The sequence below is a fragment of the Camelus dromedarius genome, chromosome X (assembly GCF_036321535.1).
Source record: "Camelus dromedarius isolate mCamDro1 chromosome X, mCamDro1.pat, whole genome shotgun sequence".
NCBI classification, from domain to species: Eukaryota; Metazoa; Chordata; class Mammalia; order Artiodactyla; family Camelidae; genus Camelus; species Camelus dromedarius.
Genome location: NC_087472.1, coordinates 38,222,318 through 38,248,308, shown reverse-complemented (window position 1 = coordinate 38,248,308; position 25,991 = coordinate 38,222,318). Strand labels below are relative to the sequence as shown.

General features: G+C 38.1%; 1 protein-coding gene and 1 non-coding gene across 2 annotated transcripts; one reads left to right on the top strand and one right to left on the bottom strand.

Annotated features, from left to right (window-relative positions):
• Positions 1–1,852: 1,852 nt before the first annotated feature.
• TRNAK-CUU (transfer RNA lysine (anticodon CUU)) lies at positions 1,853–1,925 on the top strand. The gene has a single exon. It is a non-coding gene; the product is annotated as a tRNA-Lys (tRNA).
• A 2,393-nt stretch (positions 1,926–4,318) lies between these two features.
• TAF7L (TATA-box binding protein associated factor 7 like) lies at positions 4,319–21,036 on the bottom strand. Its single transcript, XM_064482710.1, has 13 exons — positions 20,778–21,036; positions 17,421–17,488; positions 16,516–16,594; positions 15,050–15,183; positions 14,270–14,393; positions 13,970–14,025; positions 11,563–11,604; positions 10,637–10,709; positions 10,193–10,306; positions 9,550–9,759; positions 9,234–9,346; positions 7,955–8,014; positions 4,319–4,433 (listed from the first exon to the last, which is right to left on the bottom strand). Exons 1-13 carry the CDS (start codon positions 21,034–21,036, stop codon positions 4,389–4,391), a joined length of 1,377 nt encoding a protein of 458 aa, XP_064338780.1. The 3' UTR covers positions 4,319–4,388.
• Between the last annotated feature and the right edge of the window lie 4,955 nt (positions 21,037–25,991).

Below are 25,991 nucleotides of genomic sequence, written 5' to 3'. Positions count from 1 at the left end.
CAAGGCCTCACACAAATTAGCTACTTATCTGCTCATGGGATGAGCTCTTTATAGCAATGCTTCTTCAATACCATCCTCATCAATCTGAGGAATTCTTCACCAGCCTAAAGCAATATGAGAAAAATCTGGACAATGCAGTGAGTTTCCATAGAGTTATATTTACTCAATTTAAAAGTATACCCCTTATTCTGAGATTATGGCTATATCGTTTGAGGGGAGTGTGTGTCTTAAAATGTCCCTGTGAATTGATGGTGATAGTTTTTTAAAATGCCATTTTCTGGCAAAGTAAAACCCTGTCTGTCCCTCTTCCCCACCACCAGTTTTTCTTTTCTCACTCATCTATAACAGCACTATCTGATAGAAAATATAATGTGAATTAAAATTCCACAAATGATAAATGCTAGAGAGGATGCGGAGGAAAGGGAACCCTCCTACACTGTTAGTGGGAATGTAGTGTGGTGCAGCCATTATGGAAAACAGTATGGGGGGGGGTCCTCAAAAAAATAAAAATAGACTTACTTACCGTATGATCCAGCAATCCCACTCTTGGGCATATATTCAGAGGGAACTCTAATTTGAAGAAATATATACACCCCAATGTTTATATCAGCAATATTTACAATAGCCAAGACATGGAAACAACCTAAATGTCCATCGACAGATGACTGGATAAAGAAATTGTGGTGTATTTATACAATGGAATACTACTTAGCCATAAAAAAGAATAAAATAATGCCATTTGCAGCAACATGGATGGCCCCGGAGAATGTCATTTTAAGTGAAATAAGCCAGAAAGAGAAAGAAAAATACCTTATGATATCACTCATATGTAGAATCTAAGGAGAAAAAAGACACAAATGAACTTATTTACAAAACAGAAACAGACTCACAGACATAGAAAACGAACTTATGGTTACCAAGGGGAAAGGAAGAGGGAAGGGATAACTTGGAGTTCCAGATTTACAGATACCAACTAGTATATATAATATAGATAAACAATAAGTTTCTTCTGCATAGCACAGGGAACTATATTCAATATCTTGTAGTCACCTATAATGAAAAAGAATATGAAAACGAATATATGTATGTATATGTATGACTGAAACATTATGCTGTACACCAGAAACTGACACAACATTGTAAACTGACTATACTTCAATTAAAAAAATAATAATAAAACAAATATAACGTGAGCCACTTAAGCAATTTAAAATTTTCCAGCAGCCATATTAAAAAGGTAAAAAATGAACAGGCAAAATTAATTTTAATATTTCACTTAACCCAGTATATCCAAAATACTATCATTTCAACATCTAATCAGTATAAAACCGTTATTGAGACATTTTATGCTCTTTATTTTTTACTAAATTTTAGAAATTGTCAAGCAGGCTGACAGATTCAGTTGGTAAAGAAACAAAGAACCCACATAGATCCACTTTATTTCTTATAGAGACAGCAAAAGCAAGACCAGCAATGGTATCCGTTCCCTGTGTCCCTGTCCCACAGGATGACACTGGAATAAAAGGGGCCAGGTGACATGCGACATGAATGGCAGGACACCGTATTGCTGAGTACCAATTCCACACCGCTAAACAACTTTATGGCCTCCAGCTTTACCCTTTAGGCAGGGTGGGGGAGGGGTGGGTGGGTGGGGTTGAGGAGGGGTGGGGTTGGGGGAGGGGTGGTGTGGGGAGGAGTGGGCGTGGAGGAGTGGGGGGTGGGGGACCGGGAGGGTGGGGGCTGGGTGGCAGGGCGCCGCAGTGAAGCCGAAAGTTCCATTCGTCACCTGAATGAGGGAAGCATATGAGACACCAATTCATAAAAGCGTTCTGGAACGTCCAGCAACAAGGCAGCCCAGCTAGCTCAGTCGGTAGAGCATGAGACTCTTAATCTCAGGGTCGTGGGTTCGAGTCCCTCGCTGGGCGTGCGTTTTTTTTCTTCCTGAGAAAAGAAGTATATGTCTGTGTATGTATTTGTATGACTGAAACATGCTGTACCTCACGAACTGACACAACATTGTAAACTGACTCTACTTCAAAATAAAATTGTGAGGCGAGTGAGAAAGTCTTGTAGCAACTCGTCATGAGACTGCCTATCTTCCTAGCTTCCAGGAGGATCTCGGGACATTCTGCCAAGGCCTGGGGCCACCTGCAGTTGATCCTTGCCGGCGTGGACCATGTGGAAGGTGCGAGGTTGTCAGGAAGCCAGCGCAGAGCAGTTTCCCTACTGAAACCCAGTGTCTGTCTTACGCTTAATGACACATCTCTGTTTGGGCTAGCCATACATCAAGTGCTCAAAAGCCATTCGTGGCTAGTGGAGACCATATTGGATAGTGCAGTTCGGTAACACGCAAAAGTCAGAATCATTGGGTTACAGAAAAGGAAAATTTCATGAGTTATCACGAGTGTGTTGGGGGGGAGGGGAGGAGTCTGGGCGGCCATAAGGCTTGGGTTACTGGAGGGCAGTGGTGAAGCAGTTCCCTGGGGTTACAATGAGACATAGTAGTAGAGACAATGGAAGGGCACCGCAGATGCATGAATTTACCCTTGGCCCTTCCGGTCGTCTTCCCGTCCCCACTGCCTCTCAACAGCGCTCTGGCTGCTCTTGGACTGCAGTGTTGGACAGAGGCTAGACTAGGGCTCTTTTATTTCTCTCACTCCTGGATGCCACCTGTGGCATGTGTGCCACTCACTGGTTTCAGTCTGCCCAGCCATGTTCCCAGGGTACTTTTATGTTTCTGCCCCACTCCCCCACCATCATTCATCTGGAAAGATCTATCTTTTTAAACCCTGCCTCTTTCCTCACCTTCTGCTTCTGACAATTCCTTTTCCCCTTTCTTTCTAATCCTTTTTTAAATTCTGGGTTTCTGAAAAAAACTTTTTTTATATCATCGTGGTTTTTCAAGCTGTCCCTTAAATTCTGTCCTAATCTTGGCTTCAGTTTGTTTATGTCTCTCTCTCTTAATCCCCACTTCTTCCCTGCATTTGCACCCAGCACTCCTTGTCTTCATCCTTCCTCCATACATATTGACTTCCTCTTCTCTGAACTTGGCTTATTACTTTCAACTTGGAATGGGAACACTAAAAGTGACAGAGGAAACTTGGAGGTACATTTCCTAGAACGGAACCAGGTTCATTAATTGGTACCAGATTGGGGTCTAGTTGGGCTACTTCCAGAAAATCCTCAGATGTCTCTTGATGAGAAATAGTATCACTCTTGATTTCCAGTTGAGGAAACAGAGGCTCTAAAGAGGTATAGGGACTTGCTAAGGTAGGTAGCAGAGCCAAGTCTCCAACCTTGTGTTCCTTCCACTACAACATAATTCAGTGCAAATACTGGAGCTGCCATTTTTATCACTTCTCTGTATCCTCTCTCAAATCCCCAATGCTGTATGGTGAATATGATATGATTTGCTTAGTTCATTAGAAGTTATCCTAAGAGCTCTTTAGAAGGATGCCCCAGTACTGACAGCATCTTCTGTCATTTCCTAATTGTAGAGTTTATTGCCTGTCTCTCCAGTTTGTTTTGGATATGAATGTACTTATCATGGGAGCTGTTTCATAAAATGACAATAATCCACTTAAGATAAGGAATTTATTTATTGCTCAAAGAATATAGACTAGAAAACCTTAATACAGCTGAAAAAAAACAAACTGACCTATGTTTTTTTCCAGGAAGTTTTCACAGGCATCACAGATATCTGGTTTTTCCTAACCCTTTCTGATGGTGGTTAGGATGAAGAGGCTCAGAATAAGGATAACAGCTCAGAATTTCATCTCTGCTCTGACTATTCCCATAGCTGCCAAATAACAATGAGACACCGCCCTAAAAACACAACAATGGAACAAAGATAGCAGCAGCCAGAAATCATCCCTGAGCCTCTAAATGCCTGAAAAGAGACAAGACACAACCTAGTATCAACGCTGCCAAGTAGGCAATTAAATTCACTGCTGCAGGTCCTAGCCCTTGGTAGATATGGCTTAATTTGTTCTACGTTTCAGGAAATACTTAAACAGAAGAAAAAGCTAAAACATATGCAAACCAGCTGTATGGCCTTCAGGTTAGTCTGTCTGCCTTTGGCGAGCATGGCTGAATCATCTGATGGCACCACAGAATAGAAGCAATGTAAGTAATTCTGCAGTTGATAAGAGAAGAAACGTCCGTCCCATAGTTGAGTTGGGTCTTTAGGTCTACTACTTTTTTAAAATCTTTTTTTTCCTACACAGCTACAAACTTTGAATATAACTAGCAAAAAAAAAAAGGTTCAGAGAAACAAACACAAATGATTCAATATAAGGCAATGAAAGGAGCAGAAACAGGCACAATTTCAACTAGTCTTCAGTCTGGATGGTGAATCCAAGGTTTGTGTGCCAGCCTTAGGGCTCTCTTCACTCCTTCAGAAAATTGTTCAGTTGTTCCCGTAGGGAAATGAGCTGTAGGGAGAGATAAGAAAAAACATGAAAAATTCACTTGAAATCTTAAGTTCTGTTACTTGGTCTAGAAGTTACTTACACGAACCAAAAGGAAAGACTGTAACTTGGTATTTATAAGGTTATCTTAGTCTTACAATGTTCCAAAGAAGAGTGCCACGGTCAAGAACACAAACACAATGATGTCCTTCATTATGCCAAATTTATAAAAGTAAGTTTTAAAACTGAATGTGCTTAAATATGCTTGCTGTTAAAAATTTGTACTTCTGGGAAGAGATACAGGAGTCACAGCTCACTGTAGGGTAGAAAGAGATGGGATCACTGTAGCCATAGGCTAAGAGCCAGAAGATAAGGCAGTTGAGATAACCTCTTGCCTCACTGAACACAATAGATCTTAAACTGAGTCTTAGCTGCTGCTTCCTGCCACATTATGAGACACTTGAAAACCAGGTCAGAGTCCTAACCAATCAGGAACCTGATGATGCTTTACTCATCCTGATGCTTTCTAACTCAGAAGCCCTGAAACTTTTGTGATATAGGATTCCTTTTTTTTTTTTTTTTACTTGAAATGGCAAAGTGACCAATAACATGCAGAGAGATATACTGTCTTTGAGACAAAGATTGTCTTTGAATATTATTCAACTTCGGTCGCCCCATACCAGTGTGGATTTTATCCTGTAAAATGACAGGAATGGAGCATTATAAAACCATCCTGTGCAGTACATCAGCTACCGAACTGCTATCATTGCTACCTGCAGTAATTTACAGCATCTTTTCACTCAGATGCTAACCATGATTACAACCACTGATTTCTCCAGTTCTTTCTCCTTTGTGGGCTCTTTCTCCTCCCACCACCTCCTAAAGGGAGGTTTTCCCCCAGGTTCAGACTTCTTGCCAAACAGTCAACCTGGCTAACTCATCTTATCCTCCCAGCTTCAGTGATCATTTCTATGCGAGAGGCACTCTCCAATCTCCCATTTTAAAAAGTGCTTCCAACTCAACTCATCATCTTCTCCATCTCCCACCCCGCAATAATCCTCTTCAAGTTGTCTTCATTTCTGTTATTGGCACACCACCTTCCAGTTATCCAGGCTCCAGACTCCTCTTTGTTCCCCTTTTTGTCTTGTAAATCTAATCAGTTTTTAAGTTCTGATTCTTTCTGTCACTTGCATCTTCCTTTAGTCTTTCCCCATTCCAATTTCTAGATACTGCTGGCAGAGAAATCTTCCTGAGTTACTCCCCAGGTAAAAAGAGCTTTTATGGCTTATTATGACCTACATCAAAAAATCTAAACTCTCAAGTCTGGCAACACCACCTCTGAGCCATTGTGCATGCTACTTTCTATATAGAATGCCTTCATTTCTCTCTTTATTAAAACCCTACCTACCTCTTAAGGCCCCAGTCAAATACCATCTCTCTATGAAGTTTTCCCTAATCTTCATGAACAAAAATGAGTCCTCATTTCTTTAAATTCCTATCCCTTTCATGGATTTCTTCCCAACTGGAGGCAGAGACTGTGTTGCAAGCATTTTATAGCTCCCTGTGGAACCTAGCTTAAAGTAGGCACCCAATAAATCTATGTTGAATAAATGAGCTAACAAAGAGGGCTCTGAGTGAATAAAGTTTAAAGCTGTATTTCTATGTTGAAAATAGCACTCCCCAATACTAAGTACTTACATAGAGGAAAACAAAGATGTTTAGTGGGTGCTAAAGCAATCCTGGCATTAACTGTTCACATGGCTGTTTATAAGCAGTACCTGGGTGAGTGATTTGCTGAAGGGAAGGGAATATATAGAACATAAGAATTCTCCTGGCCTTACTGGTATGGGGATGGGCATGGGGGATGGAATCACTACCTTAAGAGCCCTATGCTAAGTCCATCCTCATAATACGACCTCCAGTCTCTTTAAAATTGTTACCGTCAACAGTACAGGGCTGGAATCAGCATACATTTCAATACAGTTACTTGACCTTCACTTATCCTACATTGCCCTCTTCTCTTTTCACTCTGCTCACTCTCTTGTGACTTTAAACAATACAGTCATTCAAGTCAGAAATCTGGCATACATCCTTACCACTCCTGTCTCCTTCAACACCCAGTAATTGACCCAAGTCCCATCAATTCTGCTTTTAAAATACATTCTCTCATATATAAATGTTCATAGCAGTATTATTCATGATAGCCAAAAAGCAGAAACAACCCAAATGTCTACTGATGGATGAACGGGTAAACAAGATGTGATATATCTGTACAATGGAATATTATTCAGCTGTACAATGGAATAAAGTACGAATACATGCCACAACATGGGTTAACCTTGAAAATATTATGCTAAGTGAAAGAAGCTTGATACAAAAGATCATATATTATGTTTCCTTTTATATGAAATAACCAGAATAGGCAAAGTAGACTAGTAGAAAGGAGACCAGTGGTTACCTAGGACTAGGGGGTGGGAGGGATTCAGAAGAAACTGGAGTAACTGCTAATGGGTACAGGTTTCTTTTTGGAGTGACGAAAATGTTGCAAAACTGACTGTGGTGATGGTTGCACAATTCTGTGAATATACTAAAAGCCACTGAATTATACAATTTAAATGGGTGCACTGTATGGTATGTGAATTATATCTCAATAAGCCTGTTATAAATACATCTTTATTGCAGTTGAAAATGTGTATAGTCTTTCCATCTCTGCTGCTGCCTCCTTAGTCCAAGTCACCACCATCTCTTCTTAGACTACTACACAGCCTCCTAACGGACCTCCCTGCTTCCAGTCCTCCCCTCCCACAATCCATTCTCCAAATAATCAAAGTGATCTTTAAAAAAGTTTAAATTAAATGTGACTCTCCTGCTTAAAACTCTCCAAGGACTTCCCATTGCACTTAAGACTACCTCCCATCCTCCTTATCATGGCCTGCAAAGGCCCATACAATATGGTGTCTGCCTACTTCTTTAACTTCATGTTAAGTCACTCTTCCTTGCTTTAAATACTCCAGAGGTCCTCAAAGAAGCCAAGCTGTTTTCCAAAGTGGGAACTGGCATATGCTCCACCCAAGAAGCTTTTCATACACTTTTTGCCTGGACTTATCCTTCAGGTCTCAGCTTAAATATCACTTCCTCAGAAAGGCTGACCATGTTCCCCCCAATTTAATTCAGAACTCTCTTTATTCAAATAGCACCACTGACTTTTTCTCCTTCACAGCTCTTCATTATGATTTGCACCTTTCTATTTGTATAATTTGTTTACTGCCAATCTTCCCTGCTAGACTGTTAGCTCTATGAGGACAAGTACTGTAATCTCTCTTATTCAACATTGTGTGTATATCCATTGCTTTTCACTCAACAGGCATTCAGTATCTGCTGAATGAATGAATTTTCACAAAGATTGTTCCAAACTACTACCCTCATTTAGAAGATTTATCCACTACTATGCCTGTGAAAAGAACAGCCAGAGATGAGATTGGGGGTGACGTGGGGGATTCTTTGTATCAAATGTTTTCTGGCTGATGTGAAAACACACTTCTCACCTGCTCAGTTTTTTGTTTTTCCTGTAGCTTAAGCTGCTCCAGCACAGACTGTAAGTGATTCTGGAAAACAAATTGTATAAATGGTAAATGCGGAGTCTCAAAGGAAAAGAGAACCAAGAGAGACAGAGTTTGGAAAATAATTTGATAAGAAAGAAGACCGTCAGTTGTAACAAAAGAGTACTTTTTAAAAAAAGATTTAGAATATAAAAACTACATCCCCCAACTACAGGGCCATCCAATTTGATTTTATACACCCTACACAGCAATTTTTCCTTGCCCTAAAACAAATAGTTGAAATGCCTTCATGTTAACCCTTTTCTAGTTTTGCACAAATCCTCTGACTGTGGTAAACTATTTAAAAAGCTGGCTTGGAATTTGGTGCTGACTCCTTCATTCCCCTGCACTAGGGCAGAATATTACCATTCTTAACTAGTACTGCATGCAAACACAATCATAATAATGCCATATATCTGTATCTTTCAAAGTATGTCCACATCTATTATCTCACTTGGTTATTCTGAAGGACAACACTAAATAAATATAGTCCTGTGTCAGTTTGCTCCCCTTCAATGACTATAGCTCTACAGAAAAAGAAATCTAGCAAGGGATTCTCCAGATGCTTCAGAATTTCCCTCACTATAAAAAGGGAAGCAAACATTGCCTAATCATACATTTTCCTTTTGCTAAAATGTGTACTAATAAAATATGTATTAATAAAAATAAGTACAATATTAATTCTTATTCAAGCATGCATCACAAAATTTAAAAATTAATTTGATTAATTTTTTTACTACAATGAATACATTTTGGTACAGAGCAACAGGGTTGAATCTATGCCTTACCACTTACTGTGGTTCCTGGCAAGTTACTTAACCTCTCTGAACTTTAATTTCTTATCTATAAAATGAGAATAGTGACAGTACCTAGGTTTCAGGGATGTCAGGATGAAATGAGGTAATACATGTAAAATGCTCAGCTCTGTATGCACCTTTCACATAGTCAATGCTCTTACTGGCAATTATTTTTTTTAATTTTATTGAGCATATTGGCAATTATTATCTCAAGTTTCCTGGTCCCTTCCCAAAAATGCTTATATGAGATGATCAAAACTACTTAAGTAAAAGAAAATGGGCTATCTTTTATTAGTGGTTTCTAAGAGGTTGTTCAGGATCACAAATGAACAAGAAAGCTGCACAGAGATGACATGAGTGGAAACACAAAGATGGGATTCTGAAAGTAAGATATCAAGATATCTTTCTATCAGCCAACAAGAATTTACCTTGAGAGTCAGGTTTTCCAGTTTCATGATGAGCTCCTTCTGTCTTTGTGCCCTGCATCGAATCTCTTGGAGCTTTTTCTCCATGTAATAGGTCTGCTTGTGAATTTCCATGACTAACAGAGATAGAAAAAAACTTCATGTATCTAAACATAGCCTAAATTAATGGACCAAGATCCAAATCAACTAAGAAAAACTCCACTACACAGTCGAGCAACAGCTTCTCAAACTTTGCCTTGCATCTAATGCGTGTTTAGAGTCTGTCTTTAGCACTGCCACCCACTCTGTCCCACTCCTTTGTTTTTCCCTCTTAACTTACTCATTGAACTGGCTCCTTCCTTTGCTTCATACTGGCCAGATTCAATGAACTTCGCCTGTAGTTCCCTTTCCAGATCCTCCTCATAATAATATTCTTCCTCTCTGTCATCTTCATCCTCATCATCGTAGTCATCCTTCTCATCCTCATCCTCATCCTCATCATCACTGTTACTGCTAGAATTACTGAACGTCTTCGGAAACACATCACATTCTATGGGTTTTAAGCAAAAGGAAGGTGAAACTATCTGAAGCTTTTCAAATGACTCCCACTCCAGCTGCAACTATACTTCCCCTCAAGTTTACTAGGCAACTAATGAATTTTATAAATAATTTTTCTCACAGGAAGATTATTCCCTTTATAAAACAAGGATAGGAAATACAAAACATTGTAGCATTCATGCATGTATTCAATGATCAAATATTTAGAGAATCCAGGGGCCCATAGGAATTTAGAATAGCAGGGGTGGATGGGATATTAAAACCCCAATCTAAAACCCCTCAAGTTGAGGGGCCAGTAAGAGGAAAGAAGAGAAAAGGCACCTTTTTCCTGTTATTGGTCTGTGAGTCTATGGACAATGGTCCTACACACAGTCAACACCTGCCCCCTCTGAAGCTTCTGCCTTTATTTGCCTTTATTGATGTACCTGGTGAGGTATGACCCTGCTTATAGCCACTTATTCCTGGAGCTATCTCAAAGCCTGGAATGGAGCCTTGGCATTCTATTTCCTTGGTTTCACCTTCAGCAATGACCTCCCATCCTGAAAGGAGAGGCAGTCAAGGAAAAAGCAGAAAGAAAGGAGAAGGCAAAGTTGAAAGGGAATAGGCTCTCTGGCTGAAGTGTTATTTAATTTAGTCCAACTCCAAGCCATTTGTATCCGGATTCCTAGAATGGAGAAGTGCCTTATATTGAATTATACAAGTAAATAATTTCTATCACATGAATGTACTGTTCCTAGCTAGAAAGTAACATTTCCCCAAATCCGAAGTTCTATACATTAAAATCAGCAAATACCAGAAGTGAGGGCTTGTCACCAAGTGCACATAGGATGGAACAGACTACACAGAACATATTTAGTATAAAAGGATACGGGCACAGACAGCTTCAGCATCTGAACACAGCAATCTTCTCACTTCCTTTTCCACTTCAGGAGATTCAGCGTACTGAACCAAAGTTGGAGGAGAGGGGACACCAGGAACGTCATTTAACACCCTGTGCTTTGCAGGAATGCCCTTTTCCTACATATAAATGGAGTCAAATAATTAGATCTCTTTAAGATACATTCAAATTTCTACTCTAAATAATACTATTTATAACAGAAACTTTGATCAGAGTCTATATTTTTCCACAGTAAGCTTATTTTTTCCCAAATTACATGAGACATTTAATCTTTTCAATCTGCAACTCTGTATTAAAGACTTCTCTCAAAGGCACAACCCTTAAGCCTCAGTTATTAATTATTTGCCCTGACCCACATTGGCAAAGAACTGTAATTCTTTATTTGTTAGAAGTAATTTTGTTTAAAGATCTAAATTCCCAGATTTCACTTCCCCACATCTATATTATTAGAGAGTTTCCTATAAAACTGGGTCTTAGCCACACGTTCTCCCTTAAATCCAGTTTTAGACAGTTATCTCCACAGCAACCAATTCGTCATGCCACAAATAGAAATTAGAACTTTGAGGGGGAATAAGCAATTGCAAACAACTTCTGGTAAAAGTGAGCCCTGGCTTCCAAGAAATGTTTTTTAAATAAATATGAGAGAAAAGAAGCAGATTAAAACACACAGGGTCACTGACCAAATTGTATCTTTTGTTTCTGAAATTATCAGAAATGAAACAATGAATTCATTTCCAATGAATCAAATTCAGGGTATGTGTATGCAAGTGGGGATTACAGGTGAGAAGGAAAGCTTGAAAGCCATCTTTACGATTTTTTGGATTTGTTTGAAATTAATGAGCTATGAAATAAAACACAGTATAAGTAAATAATATAGTTATATTGTGATTGCTCTACCTTACTAATGCTGACTTCTTTGGTTTGTTTGACATCAACGACCTACGAAATAAAACAATAAACAATGAAGTTATATTACAATTGTTTTACTTTACTAAAGCTTAAAGACTTTCAGAACTATTCTTAATGTCGTTTTACACTCAGTAGGCACTCAATAAATGCTGTGGACTGACAGTATAAAGCCAAAGGGAACATGTTCATAGATTGAAAGACTCAACATAATAAAGCTATCAATTGTCCCCAAATTGAACTATAGGTTTAATGCAATTCCCATCAAAATTCCAACAAATTTTTCAACAGACATAGACAAACTTATTCTAAAATGTATATGGAAAGGTATAAGCTCTAGAATGGCTAAAACAATAAATATAAAATAAAAAATAAAGTGACAGCAGTCTTCTTGATTTCAAGACTCACTGCGAAGCTACATTGTGGAATCGGTGGAGTGAACCACACACAGATTAATGGTACAGAATAGGGAACTCAGAAAAAAAAAAACTCACACAAATATGCCCAACAGATTTCTGACAAAGATGCAAAAGCAATACAGCGGAGGAAGGGTAGCCTTTTTAACAAGTGGTGCTGGAGCAACTGGACATGCAAACGTAAAATAAAAAACGAACAAACAAAAAACAACCTTGAACTAAACCTTACACCTTTTACAAGAATTAACTAAAAAACTGATTGTAGGCTTAAATATAAAATGTAAAACTTTTGGAAAAAGAGTTATTTAGGAGAATTCTTCAGGATCTGGGCTAAGCAAATAGTTCTTATATTTTATGCAAAAAGCAAAATACTTAAAAGGAAAAATCAATGCATTGGACCTCATCAAACAAAAACCTTTTGCTCTTTGAAAAACCCTGTAAAGGAAGATAAAAAGACAGGTTATAGACTGAGGGAAAATATTTGCAAATGGCGTATCTGACAAAAGACTAACATTTGGAATATGAAAAGAACTCACAAAACTCAGCAATTAAAAAATCCATTTAGAAAATGGTAAAAAAAACAGAGATTTCACTGAAGTGGATATATAGATGGCAAAGAAACACATGATAAGATGCTCAACATCATTAGCCATCAGGGAAATGCAAATTAATACCACAGTGAGATCACTACACATCTATCAGAATGGCAAAAATAAAAAATAGTGACAACATCTAATGCTGGCAAAAATGTAGAGAAACTGGATCACACATAAGTTGCTGGTGCGAATGTAAAATGGTGCAGCCACGCTGGAAAACATGATAGTTTCTTTTAAAATGAAACATGCAACATACCCAGCAATTGCATTGCTGGGCATTTATGCCAAAGAAATGAATACTTATGTTCACACAAAAACCTGCTGGCAACTTTATTTATAATAGTCAAAAACTGGAAACAACCAGGGTGTCCTTCTCTGAGTGAACAGTTAGGCAAACTGTGGTACATTAATAACATGGAATACTACTCAGCAATAAAAAGGAAAGGACTACTGATACATGCAACAACTTGCATGGACCTTAAGGAAATTAAGGAAATTAAGCCAAGTGGGGAAAAAAAAGCCAGGCTCAAATGTTATACTTTGTATGATTCCATTTATATGACATTCTTTAAATGACATAATTATAGAGATGGAGAACATATTAGTGATTACGGAGGTTAGAGACCGCGGGTATGGAGTGGGAGGGAGGTGGGTGTGGCTTTAAAAGGGGAAAATGTGGGACCTTTGCAGTGACAATACTGTTTCATAATTTGACTGTGTAGATGATACACGAACACACATGGATAAAATCGCACAGAACTAAATGCATGCACACACATACACAGGCGTGCAAGTAAAACTGGAGAAATTTGAGTAAGATTAGTGAATAGTAATAATTTCCTGTCTGTGATAGCATACTATAGTTTTGCAAAAAGTTACAATGGGGAAAACTAGGTAAAGGGTACACAGTATCTCTCTTTTACTGCTTACAATTGCATGTGAATCTACAACTATTTCTAAATTAAGTTTAATTAAAAAAAAAGGCCAAGCCACAGTACTCCTGTAGCTTGCCCAGGGTTCTACAAAGTCTGAAGTGAGGTTAGGAATACAACCATAATTCCCAATTCTCAGGTTCTGGATGGGTTCACTTTAAAGCTAGATCTTGCAGTTGAAAATGAAAAGTGTTAGCAGAAGTTTCAAATTCATGACACATCTAGATCCCTAAACAACTAGCCTACAACTTCAAGGATCAAGTTTGGTTTTGTTCATTAAATATTTCCAATTGTCAGTACACAGTGCCCAGGATTTAGCTCACACTCAACAAATGTTTTCTGAACACATAAATGAGTGAACAAATGAATAATCCAACTGACTGTCTCCCTTTCCCCCCCACTCATAATCCTCTTCCAATCCACCCAGTAGACACAGAGATAGCATGCAACTAACCTTTTTTGTTGTTTTGCGGAATCTTTTCTTTTTGACATTCTTAAGCGGTGGAGTAACTAAAATAAAGTCAACATGGTGAAATGTATGTATGACTGATGGCAGTCCCATATCTATCTGAATCTGATAGAGAAAGGTGATGCTGTAAGCCACTGGCTCATGACATGACTCATTGCTTTAAGAGTCTCTGGATGCCTACTGAGCCAAATACCTAAGTGTGGTAACACATCCCTTGCTCACAAGTAACTAGAATTCAGCAGATAAATGTAGTCAGCCAGAATGAGCTAGGGGCTGTTGACTTACTGCCATGCTTCCAGGCATATTTTTTTGGTTTCTCCTTTTCAGTTTTCTTGATTGCTTTACGACCAGTAGAGGTAACTGGTTCCTCAGAAGAGTGGACACCACCAGCAGCAGTGCACACAAGCATCTACATTTAACAAAGATAAAGAAGTTGACTATGGCTACGCATCTTGGGTTAGTAATGAATCATGATCATTCTTGCCATCAGAAATCCTGGATCATAGAAGTAAAGAGAATGTTACTTGGCATTTCCAGAAAACCCAAGCATTATACACACTCATATTCATTCTCTCTCTGTCCATCTTGGCAGCACTGTATATATGGACTCTGAGGGGTTTTGTTTGTCTTTTTTACCTTGAATGCTTACCACTACAGAAGGAATATGTTGAGAACAGATATATCTTAGCATTTTGATTTAGAAAGGAAACAAACAAACAAAAAACAGTAGAGACGATGAATAAGAACCAATGTAAACCTCCAGAGTTAACAGCACCCTGCTTTAGTAGAAAGTTCAGAAGATCCCAGATGCTCATATTTTTCAAATAATGAAAGTCACTATAAATGGCAAACAGGAGGTTCTGAAAGCTATTTGGATAAAATAAAGTAGTGAAAAGTTACGAATCAAACACCAAACCAGAACATGACACTGTATTCCTGTGCAACTGAGCTGGAAATTAGAAATGACAAGCAGCTGAAAGGAGAACTGAAAGAAAGCGAAAAGGAGGGAGAAAGGAATTCCTTGAAAGATGTGAGGACTAGTAGATTAAGAAAACTTGTCCATACCTGGGAAATATCCGCCGTTTTATAAAAAGTTTTTTTATCCACAGTTTTCAGGCTTCCAATAACACAAGGCAAATCAACCAGCTTAGCAGCTAGTGAGACATCGTCTACCTCAACAACTGCATGACGTCCATCAGCTGAAGAGAAGTAGAAAAGATTAAAGTTGACATCTTCCCAATGCACTCCTAAGACCCGCAGGGTTTGAATAATGAAGACTTACGTGGAACAGACTGGTCTTTCGTTGAAATTTACTATTTCTCATAATGCTAGAATCGCATACACCATTAGTAACTCCCCAGAGAAAAGAAGGCAGCTTTTTTTCCCCAGTTTATGTCACTTGACCAAAAGTAGCTAAGTTTCTTGGTAATGGCTGTGAACTAAACGTGGATGAAGTGGTAAATGTTTCATTTTCATCTTGAAAGGCCAACTCCATTCTTTCAAACCCATTCATTTGGACACCATTAGAAGCATTCAATCTTGTCATTGTACATGGATGTTTTTAAAGGGTTGGGTAAGGGAAGGTTTGATTCTAGAATGGTGCTAGTAATTCTCAAGTTATACTCTCTAGTTAGCTTCACAAAGATAAAATTCTACACAATCGCCATATATATTATGTATGTATATAAAATATATATATGGAGAGAGGGAGAGTCATATACTGACAACTCTAAATCCTGCCCAAATGTCTCAAACATAAATGTCTTTTGATACAAGAGTGTTCAAGTGTAATATTCTAATATTAAGTGAAAAAAGAAAGATACAGAACCATGTTTGACACCATCCTTTCCGTGTAAATTATCTTTAAAAATAGAGAGATTATTTAAATGTTGGTGTTATGCATAAAAGTTTTGTCTATAAAGAAACACAAGGAGAAATGGTTAATATTAGTTATCTTTGGCCATTAAGGTTGGGATGCTGTTAAGGAGAGTTTCACTTCTCCTTTTGAACCTTTCTGTTTTATTTGAATTTTCTAGCCATGCACTTGTATTCCTTTTTTTTCACGTCAATAAGGGCTACCCGAATGCTGGGATTATGGGCCATTTTAAATTTTATTCTTTATATACTTCTCTGTATTTAAAAAGCCTAATAAATACTATTTGAAAGAAAGAAAGATATGTCACTTTTGTAAACAAAGAATAGTGCATTTACGTGTCATTCCCCTGGACAGTCAGAAATCACAAAGCTTGCATTTGGAGACAATCAGCAGTACGCAAATCCTGCGGTTGACCCCCAAGTTCTTCCTTATACACACCATGATCATTACCTCAAGTTGTGTAAGTTCTGCTTCCTTTCTTCTTAAAAGAAGAGATGCGAGTGACCAAAGCCTCTCTTAAAAGCATCAAGGCAGAGACCATATTCTATTCTTTTGTCATATCCTTCATCCTTGGTATCTAACAGAGGGTGTGGCACACAGCAACCCTTTAATAAATTACTGTTCAATGTATGGCAAATGGATATTAACTACTTACAAGACAAGTCAATTTTTAGTTTATCCTTCATGGTGGCACTTTGAGAATGTATTATCTTCCTGACAGTAGAAGCCTGTTCCTAAAAAGGAGGTAAATTGAAAAGTCAGAAGGATGAATTGTATAATTAGCAGCTAATAGAGTAGGTAGCCAGACACAGTCCTCCCTTACATAAAACCTTAAACTTCCCCAACGTTAGGAACAACTCTATGTACCATGAGCTATTGCGTGCTGTGTAAGTCAGGTCAGGATGGGGCTGACTCTAATCTCATTGTTGTCTTTTAGCAGCTATAGAGAATGCCTTTTCCTAGTTTTAAATTCCTGCCTCTCATTGTTACCCTTCAGTTCTAGTTGCTAAGGGAAGGCTTAGCTGCAGCTTACTGAGTATATTAATTAACCCTAATTGGAGAAATACCTTTCTGAAGCCCATTCTTAATATATCTTTCTTAGATTAAATAATACTTGAATACAGGTATCAATAGGGGAAAAGACTCTAACATGATGCTGAGATGAGCTTCAACAGCCTTGTATGGTGAGGAATTTAGGGAGACAGTCCCTCTCACTGCCCCTTTAGAGGTGACAGAAAGGAACTCTCTTTCAGAAGAGTCTTATCTTGGCTGTCCAGTGAGCAAGGCTATTAGCATCTGTGATAAGTGACTGAACCCGTCACCGTCCCATCTGTTTGCCAGGAAATCAACCCACACGATAGGTGGCATGTGCAGGACGAAAGAAATGCTGCTTATAAGTATACCCTAGGACAGGACTGCTTAATAGGACATGACTGCTGGGAAACAAATGTTCTCGGTTTTCCTAGCCTACCTTAAATAAATAGAAATGCTACAGCATCCAAGCAGAGCTAATACTTATGCACTGAAGATTTCTGGTCTGAGACACAAAGGGTTTCTTACCAGAGGCAGACGCAATATAAACTGGTTCTCAAGTTCGTGAGGAGGTTCATCCTGGCTTTTACTCATCTCTTGTTTTTGAGTTCATGAAAACAAAAACAAAACCAACAGAAAGTTACCAAAAACTCCTCTTGCTCCCTCTACTGACCACTTCTGATAGTACTGGTTTAAATTATACAAGATCTTGCTGATAACCCTCAATGGAATGTGCGGACAGCTCTGAAATATCTTATTTTACATAACTTGATTATTTCTAAAAGTCACCTTATCTCCTCTCCAATATGTGCAGATTTTCCAATGGTAATCATAATTACACGACAACAAATGAAGTAAGAGCTGTTGCGCATGATTTAGTCTTCTTAATATTCTTATATTCTCAGGTAAAAGACTATTTGGTGACTACCAAAGCAGGCTACATACCTCTGCAGAGAAAGTGCCAACCAAAGGCTGAAATCAATCCAAAAACCACTGGCAGAAATGCCCTATGATGATTTGAAGGAAATAGCTTAATTTTCTTGATTTCATTCACCTTAATGGGAGGAATTAAACAGTCTGTGGGAGAACAGGCAGCATTTTATGACACTAGAGCTAATTGTTGAGTTCTGAGCCATTTTGGGGAAAAGTTAGGAGTTTCGATCTTATGGCTAGGCTATCTACATGAGTACACCTAACTTCATGGAACAGATGCATTTCCGAAAGGATATGAAAGAACGTAAAATCCAATTTGATTTATTCATTCTTAACATTTCCTGCATGCACTCTATGTGTCAGGCCCTACATTGAGTGCGTTAGGTCTATTATTTCATTTAATCCTCACAACCACCACTTATTTGAAATACCCCTAAAACCTATCCATGGGAATCCAAGATGGATCCCTTTATATATATAAAAAATACACCTTCTGTAAAGCAAATCATCTCCAAGTTAATCTTTATTTTTCTTCTTATTTTCCATCTATTCTGGGTATATCTGTAGCAGCCTGCATTTTCGGTTTTAGGGTGCACACTACTTCTGAGGAAATTTTCTTCTCAAAGATGGAAAGAAAGCAACGTACATCTGTGAAACTGACAAAGTTTTCTTAGGTTCAAAGGACACTATGCTGTACATTAAATTGTAAAATCTTACACTTTAGATGAAAAGTTCCAGATAATGTACAACTTCTAATATTCCATAAACCCACTCATTGAGTTCTGAGATTTGAATTAGAATCTCACTTAAAATCACTGAAACCTTAAAATATCACATACAAAGAAGCAGACTCACAGATATAGAGAACAAAGTAGTGGTTACCAGTGGGAAAAGGGAGGGGAGGGACAGTTTAGGGGTAGGGGATTAAGAGGTACAAACTATTATGTATAAAATAAGGTACAAGGATATATTGGACAACACGGGGAATATAGCCAATATTTTATAATAATTATAAATGGAGTATCACCTTTAAAAATTGTGAATCACTCTACTGTACACCTGTAATGTAATACTGTACATCGACTATACTTCAGCAAAATAAAAGAATTGAAAAAAGAGGGGAACAAAGCATATTTAGCATTACCAGTTAAAATAGAGTAAAATAGAGTAAAAACAGGGAAAAATGAAAAACCAGCAAAAACACATACAAATGCGTCTGAGACCCTATTACAGGTAAATTATTCACTAGTTATTATTTCAGTCCTTTAGGTTGACTTCAGAAACTACCAAAAAAGCACAAGAGAAATCAGGAATGAAAAATTAGACACCCAGGATGAGAGAGAGAGATAAGGGGAGAAAAAGAGAGAGATTATTTGTGATAGTCATTTCTTCTCTTTTTGCTTTATACAGTTATACAAACACACATATAAATACAGAAGCTAAATGTAAAGGTAAGGGGAAAAGTTTAAAATAAATTAAATAAAGACTCTTAGGACTGGGTACATTGCCTAACATAAGAGTAACAAACACTTAAGGTTGGGAGTAGAAACACAGATTTGAAGAACTAGCTGCTAAGCAAGATTTTATCAGATCAATAGTAACTTTTAGATTTCTCAGCAGAACTAAGACTAGAGCATTCTGTTCATTTCCATTCCTTTCTGGCAACTCCTCTCTTATGAAAGAAAGAATGTAAGAACCAAAACTATTTTAGAGAAGGAGGACACCCCTGGTTGAAATGACTTTTAATGATTTTTTTTTTAAGATTTGTTATGTGCATTTATACAATGAACTGGTTGTATCATACTTATTTTAAGAAAAAGCATCCCCTTTCTTCCAGCAAGCACTCTTTGATAATTAAAATAACAGGACCACTCTCCACTATTCACCCCCACCCCCAGCTCCATCTCACTTCAGGGGAATTAGGATTGGAATTGGAATTATATACAGTTAGACGGAGGGCGCTTGATAGCACGCTCCCAGCAGCACAAGTCAGCACAAGCCTAAATTGGTACTTGCTCAAGTTCATAGCCGCTGGCTGCAGTTCGGAGGCAGTGACACTTTCATCCTTATCCCAGGGGCACTAACCTCCCAAGGGAAGCGTGCAAGCTCCTAGGCTTTGATCCCATTTCCCTAGAAAACCTCCCGCGGGGCCAAGGGGCCCCAAGCCTTCGCGCCACCCCCAGAGGACCGGAGAGGGAAACACAGCGCGGCGCCGTTTGGCGCTGACTCGGCGCCGGGTGCCTTCGGACGGCCGGACTCACCCGCTCCTCCGCTGACTCGCGCCGGGACCGCCTTTCTGCCCTAGGGGGTTCCGAAAGAAGGGGGCGAGTGGGCTCCCGGGCGGCCGGCCGCGGATGGGAGCTGCGCGCGGACTTCGCGGCGACAGGTAGGAGCCTCGCGCGCCACTCCTCCCCGCCTCGCCACGCCTCCTCCACCGCCGGGCGGAGCGGACAGGCAGGTGGCCTCGAGGCGGCGACCAGCTCGCCGCGTGCCTGTGTGGGGAGGCTCGAAGAGTACTGATAGCGGCGGGGACGCGGCCGCTCAGGGACCTCGCGGAGCAAGGCTTCAGAACAAATACCCTTTTCACGGGCCGACCTTCGGGGCGGCCACGGGAGTTTTAGCAGTACACAGTGATACCTGTAAAAGGGGCGGCACAAGCGGTTGCTCCGCGAATCCGTTAGGTCGGACCGGCTTGTTTTCTGGTGAGGCGACCTTGTCTGGTGACAAATACACCGCCGCACAAACCCATTAAGTAACTAGAATCCGCGCCCAAACTACCCTAATAGAATTAGTCTCTCCCTTCTCAACAGTCACTATTTTACATCTTTTGGACAGAGATACAAGTTACTCCGCTAATTTCTCCTAAATGGGGGTCACAGTTTAAATAAACTTTTAGCAGTTCGCTTCTCCCAAAGATCCTTAACTTACGAAAAAAATCTTAAGACCACTGACCTTTTCCTTCTAGTAAGTTTTCCAGAGGGGTTTTGGCAGCAGCCTGGGTGCCGATGTCGGCAGCAGCTTGGGCGCCATTATCGTCAGGAGTTTGGGTGCCTTGGTTGCGGGTAGTTTGGGCACTGAGATCGCCAGCGGTTTCATCCCCATGGCCAACAGGAGTTTGGGACTCTCGAAGTCTCGTTACTTGTGATGTTGAGGTTGTTAGTGTTAAATTATTTCCTGAGGAACTGGGGCCTCGCTTCTTAGGGCGCTCCATGGTCTAGCTCGTTGAGGTCTTAAAATGGCCTCCAGTTTGGTCATGTGACCTCGAAAGATTCCAGAACTTTCATAAAATGATGTCAAAGGTGCCCTCCTTAAAGGCACAGGGATAATATTAGAGACCTTACGGGGTGCCTGTTAGAGATTATAGCCCTTATGTCTCTATTGCCTTACACTTATCAAAATGTAATGCTACGGAGTAAATATTTTTAGGCGACTAATGTACAATGATTTCTTCTGTATAAGTGATTTTTTTTTTCATTCAGTGAAACAATTACCGGAGTTTCAGACCGAGGCAAAATCACTTTTGGTCCCTTTGAGATTTCATCCACTGATCTTTACTTTGGCTCTATGTCGTGGGGCTGCATCGAGGATTGTAATACAAAATAGATCTATGAAACTCATTTTTCATTTACTGTAGAATATTCTGGACGGCATTTATTATATGCAACATAATTCTTTAATAATAACTCAAAAGAAAAATTCTGTTTTTAGTAACTGAAATAGCTGAGTAATTGTGTGTTTTAAATCATGTGGACAATGTGAATTATGTAATTAACTTTCCTTGCGATGGCTGCTAGGAAGCTCAGAACCAGTTTTACAACCCACCTCTAACAACTGTGTACCTTATTGGTATATGTTGATCCTCCTCTTATCTTACATAACCACATTTTCTCCCAATTCCCAATTATTTTTATTTTGTGTGGCAGGTAACACTGAAAACTGCTTCAAAACTTTTTTTGGGGAAAAGAATCAGATATAAATACTAGGTAAATAAAAATAGTGCTCTGACAGAAGTGTCACAGGGAGCATCCTTATGAGTGGAGGAGGGGAGCATAGTAAGTAACTTCTCACTTATAAATTCAATCATTCAACAAATGTTAATTGAGAATCTAATATACCAGACTTGATTTGAAATATTTATTAAATGCTTAATATATGATAAGAACTTTCATGGGAGGAGGCAAAAATTAAATACAGGCATACACATATGTAATGTTTTCCTTTATTGCCAGATTTCCAGCCCCTTCTTAACAAAGAAGGGAATGAAAAGTGGAAAAAAGGAAAGGGTATGAATTATGGTTTCTCTTAGTAAGGGAAAGCTGATCCAAGAAGTAGCACTTATGTACAGGTGAAAGTTTGTCATATACATACTATCATAGCGTCAAATACATACAGAATATTTTTCTGGGTTTTGTTCTGTCATGTTGTTGCCTTTCCGATAAGTTCTTCTGGACCTCATCCCCTCCAAAGCCCTCCTCCCTTTCCCCTAACTGTGGCTTCAATCAGTTTCATCATAATAGCAAGTGTGCAGTTGCATGTATTCCTTTAACAAAAATTTGAGTTATGTGCCAGGAACTGTTCTAAGGTTAATAATAGCTAACATTCACTGAGCGCTTATTAGGTGCTAAGCTCTTTACTAAGTATTTTGTTTGCATTATCTCATTTAACCCTCACAATTGCTTTGTGAGTTTTGTGTGACTATAATCCTGTTTTTGTTTTTGTTTTATCAGATGAGTAAACTGAGATTTTAAAAGGCTAATTATCTTGACTCATGTCCAACATGTAGTAAATGGCAGAGCCAATATTTAATTTAAGTCCAGTTCCATTTGACTCTGTGTCTATGTGTACATATTCAGGTTTCCCCTAAACAATTGGTTGTGCAGTTATTCCCCATTCCCTCACTCCCCCCAGCACCTGGAAACTTATATTCTACTTTCTGTCTCTATGAATTTGCCTATTCCAAGTACCTCATTATAAATGAAATTATATAATATTTGTCCTTTTGTGTCTGGCTTCTTTTGCTTAGCATAATATTCTCAAGGTACATCCATGTTGTAGCATGTATCAGACTTTCATTCCTTTTAAAGCCTGAATCATATTTCATTGTATGTATATACCACATTTTGTTTATCTGTTTGGGTAAATGGATGGACATTTGGGATGTACCACCTTTTGGCTATTGTGAATAATGCTGCTATGAACATTGATGTACAAGTATCTGTTTGAGCCTCTGTTTGCAATTGTTTGGGGTATATACCTAGAAGTTGAATTGCTGGATTATATGGTAAATCTATATTTAAAATTCTGAGGAACCATCAAACTATTTTCCACTGTAACTGCACCATTTCATATCCCCAAAACAATGCACACGTTTCCAATTTCTCCACATCCTCACCAACATTTATTATTTTCCATTAAAAAAAAAGCAATAGCTCTCTTAACAGGTATGTAGTGGTATCTCATTGTGGGTTTTTTTTTTAGCACTCATACGCATCCTTATTATATGCATTTTTGAACAAACCCCTAGAGCTTTACAGAAGAGCAATCACAACCATTCCCTGAAATAACACTCTTGTCAAAGTAGCTTGCACAGAACATTTATATAGCTATTATTATCATTATGGTTTTGATTTGCATTCTAATGATGTTTGATTTGAGCATCTTTTCATGTGATAATTGGCCATTTGTATATTGTCTTTGGAGAAATGTCCATTCAAGTCTTTTGCCCATTTTTAAAATTGAGTTGGCTGGGTTTTATTTTTTGCTGTCATTAAGTTGTAGGAATTCTTTATATATTCTGGAAACTAACCACTTATCAGATATATGCTTTGAAAATATTTTCTCCTGTTCTGTGGGTTATTATTTCATAATCATGATATTATCTTTTGATGCACAAAACTTTTGATTTTGATGGCATCCAGTTTATCTATTTTTTTCTCTTGTTCCCTGTACCACTGAAGTTATATCCAAGAAATGATTGCCAAAACCAATAACATGAAGATTTCCCCTATGTTTTCTTCTAAGAGTTTTATAGTTTGGGGTCTTATATTTAGGTCTTTGATCCATTTTGAGCCAATTTTTGTATATAGTGTAAAGTAAGGGTCCAACTTCATTCTTTTGTTATGTGGACATCTTATCCAGTTTTCCCAAAACCATTTGTTGAAGAGACTGTCCTTTCCCCTGCTGAATGATGTTGGCACCCATGTGGAAAATCAATTGACCATATATGCAAGGGTTTATTTCTGGACTCTCTATTCCATTGGTCTATATGTCTATCCTTATGCTAATACCACACTGTTTTGGTTACTGTAGCTTTGTAATAAGTTTTGAAATCAGAAAGTGAGTCCTTCAGATTTGTTCTTTTTCAAGATTATTTTGGATATTTGGGGTCCCTCAAGATTCCATATGAATTTTAGGATAGACTTTTCTATTTCTACAAAATTACTCCTGGATTTTGACAGGAATTGCATTGAATCTATAGATCACTTTCAATAATATTTCTATTTAACAATATTAAGCCTTCCAATCCATGAACATTGATGTCTTTTTATTTATTTATGTCTTCTTTAATTTCTTTCATCAATGTTTGTAATGTTGAATGCACAAGTCCTTTGCCTTCTTGGTTAAATTTATTCATAAGTATTCTATTCTTTTTGATGCTATTGCAAGTGGAACTGTATTCTTTTCATATTTTTCATTGTTAGTATATAGAAATGCAACTGATTAATGTGTGTTGATTTCATATCCTACAACATTGCTGAATTCATTTCTTAGCTTTAATAGCTTTTTTTGGTGAAATCTTTAGGGTCTTTTACATATAGGATCATGTTATCTGTGAACAGAGGTAAGTTTACCTCTTCCTTTCCAACCTGATACCTTTTTGTTTCTTACTTAACTGTTTTGGCTAAAATTTCCAATAATATGTTGAATAGCAGCAGTCATTCTTATCTTGCTCCTGATGTTAGGGGGTAAACCTTCAGTCTTTCACCATTGAGTATGATGATATCTATGGGTTCATATATGGACTTTATCATTTTTTTTTAAATTGAGGTATAGTTGATTTACAATGTTGTAATAGTTTCAGGTGTACAGCAAAGTGATTCAGTTATACATATACATATATATTAGTTTTCAGATTCATTTCCATTATCAGTTATTACAAGATAATGAATATATTTCACTGTGTTACACAGTAGGTCCTTGTCAGTTATCTGTTTATATATAGTAGTGTGTATATGTTAATCCCAAACTCCTAATTTATCCCTCCCCCTTTCTCCTTTGGTAACCATAAGTTTGTTTTCTATGTCTGTGAGTCAATTTCTGTTTTGTAAATAAGTTCATTTGTATCATTTTTAGATTCCACATATAAATGATATTATCTGATATTTGTCTTTCTCTGTCTGACTTACTTCACTTGTATGATAATCTCTAGATCCATCCATGTTGCTGTAAATGGCATTATTTCATTCTTTTTTATGGCTGAGTAATATTCCATTGTATATATATACCACCTCTTCTTTATTCATTCACCTGTCAATGGACATTTAGGTTGCTTCCATGTCTTGGCTATTGTAAATAGTGCTTCTATGAACATTGGGGTGCATGTATCTTTTCAAATTGGAGTTTTCTCCAGATATATGCCCAGGGGTGGGATTGCTGGATCTTATAGTAACCTTATTTTTAGTTATTTAAGGAATCTCCATACTGTTCACGATAGTGGCTGCACCAATTTACATTCCCACCAAAAGTGTAAGAGGGTTCTTTTTCTCCACACTCTCTCCAGCATTTATTATTTGTAGACTTTTTGATGATGGCCATTGGACTTTATGATGTTAAAGCTTCCGTTTATTCCTAGTTTATAGTGTGTTTTTATCATGAAAAAATGTTGAATTTTGTCAAATGCATTTTCCATATCAATTGAGATTGATCGTGTGGGTCTTTTTTCCTTCATTCTATTAACATGGTCTATTACATTGATTGATTTTCATGTTGAACTATACTTGCTCTCCAGGAATAAATCTCACTTGGTTATGGTATAGAATCTTTTTAATAATTTGGTGAATTCTGCTTGATAATATGTTGTTGAGGATTTTTGCATCAATATTCATAAAGGATATATATTGGTCCATAATTTTATTTTCTTGTAGTATCTTTGTCTGGCTTTGGTAT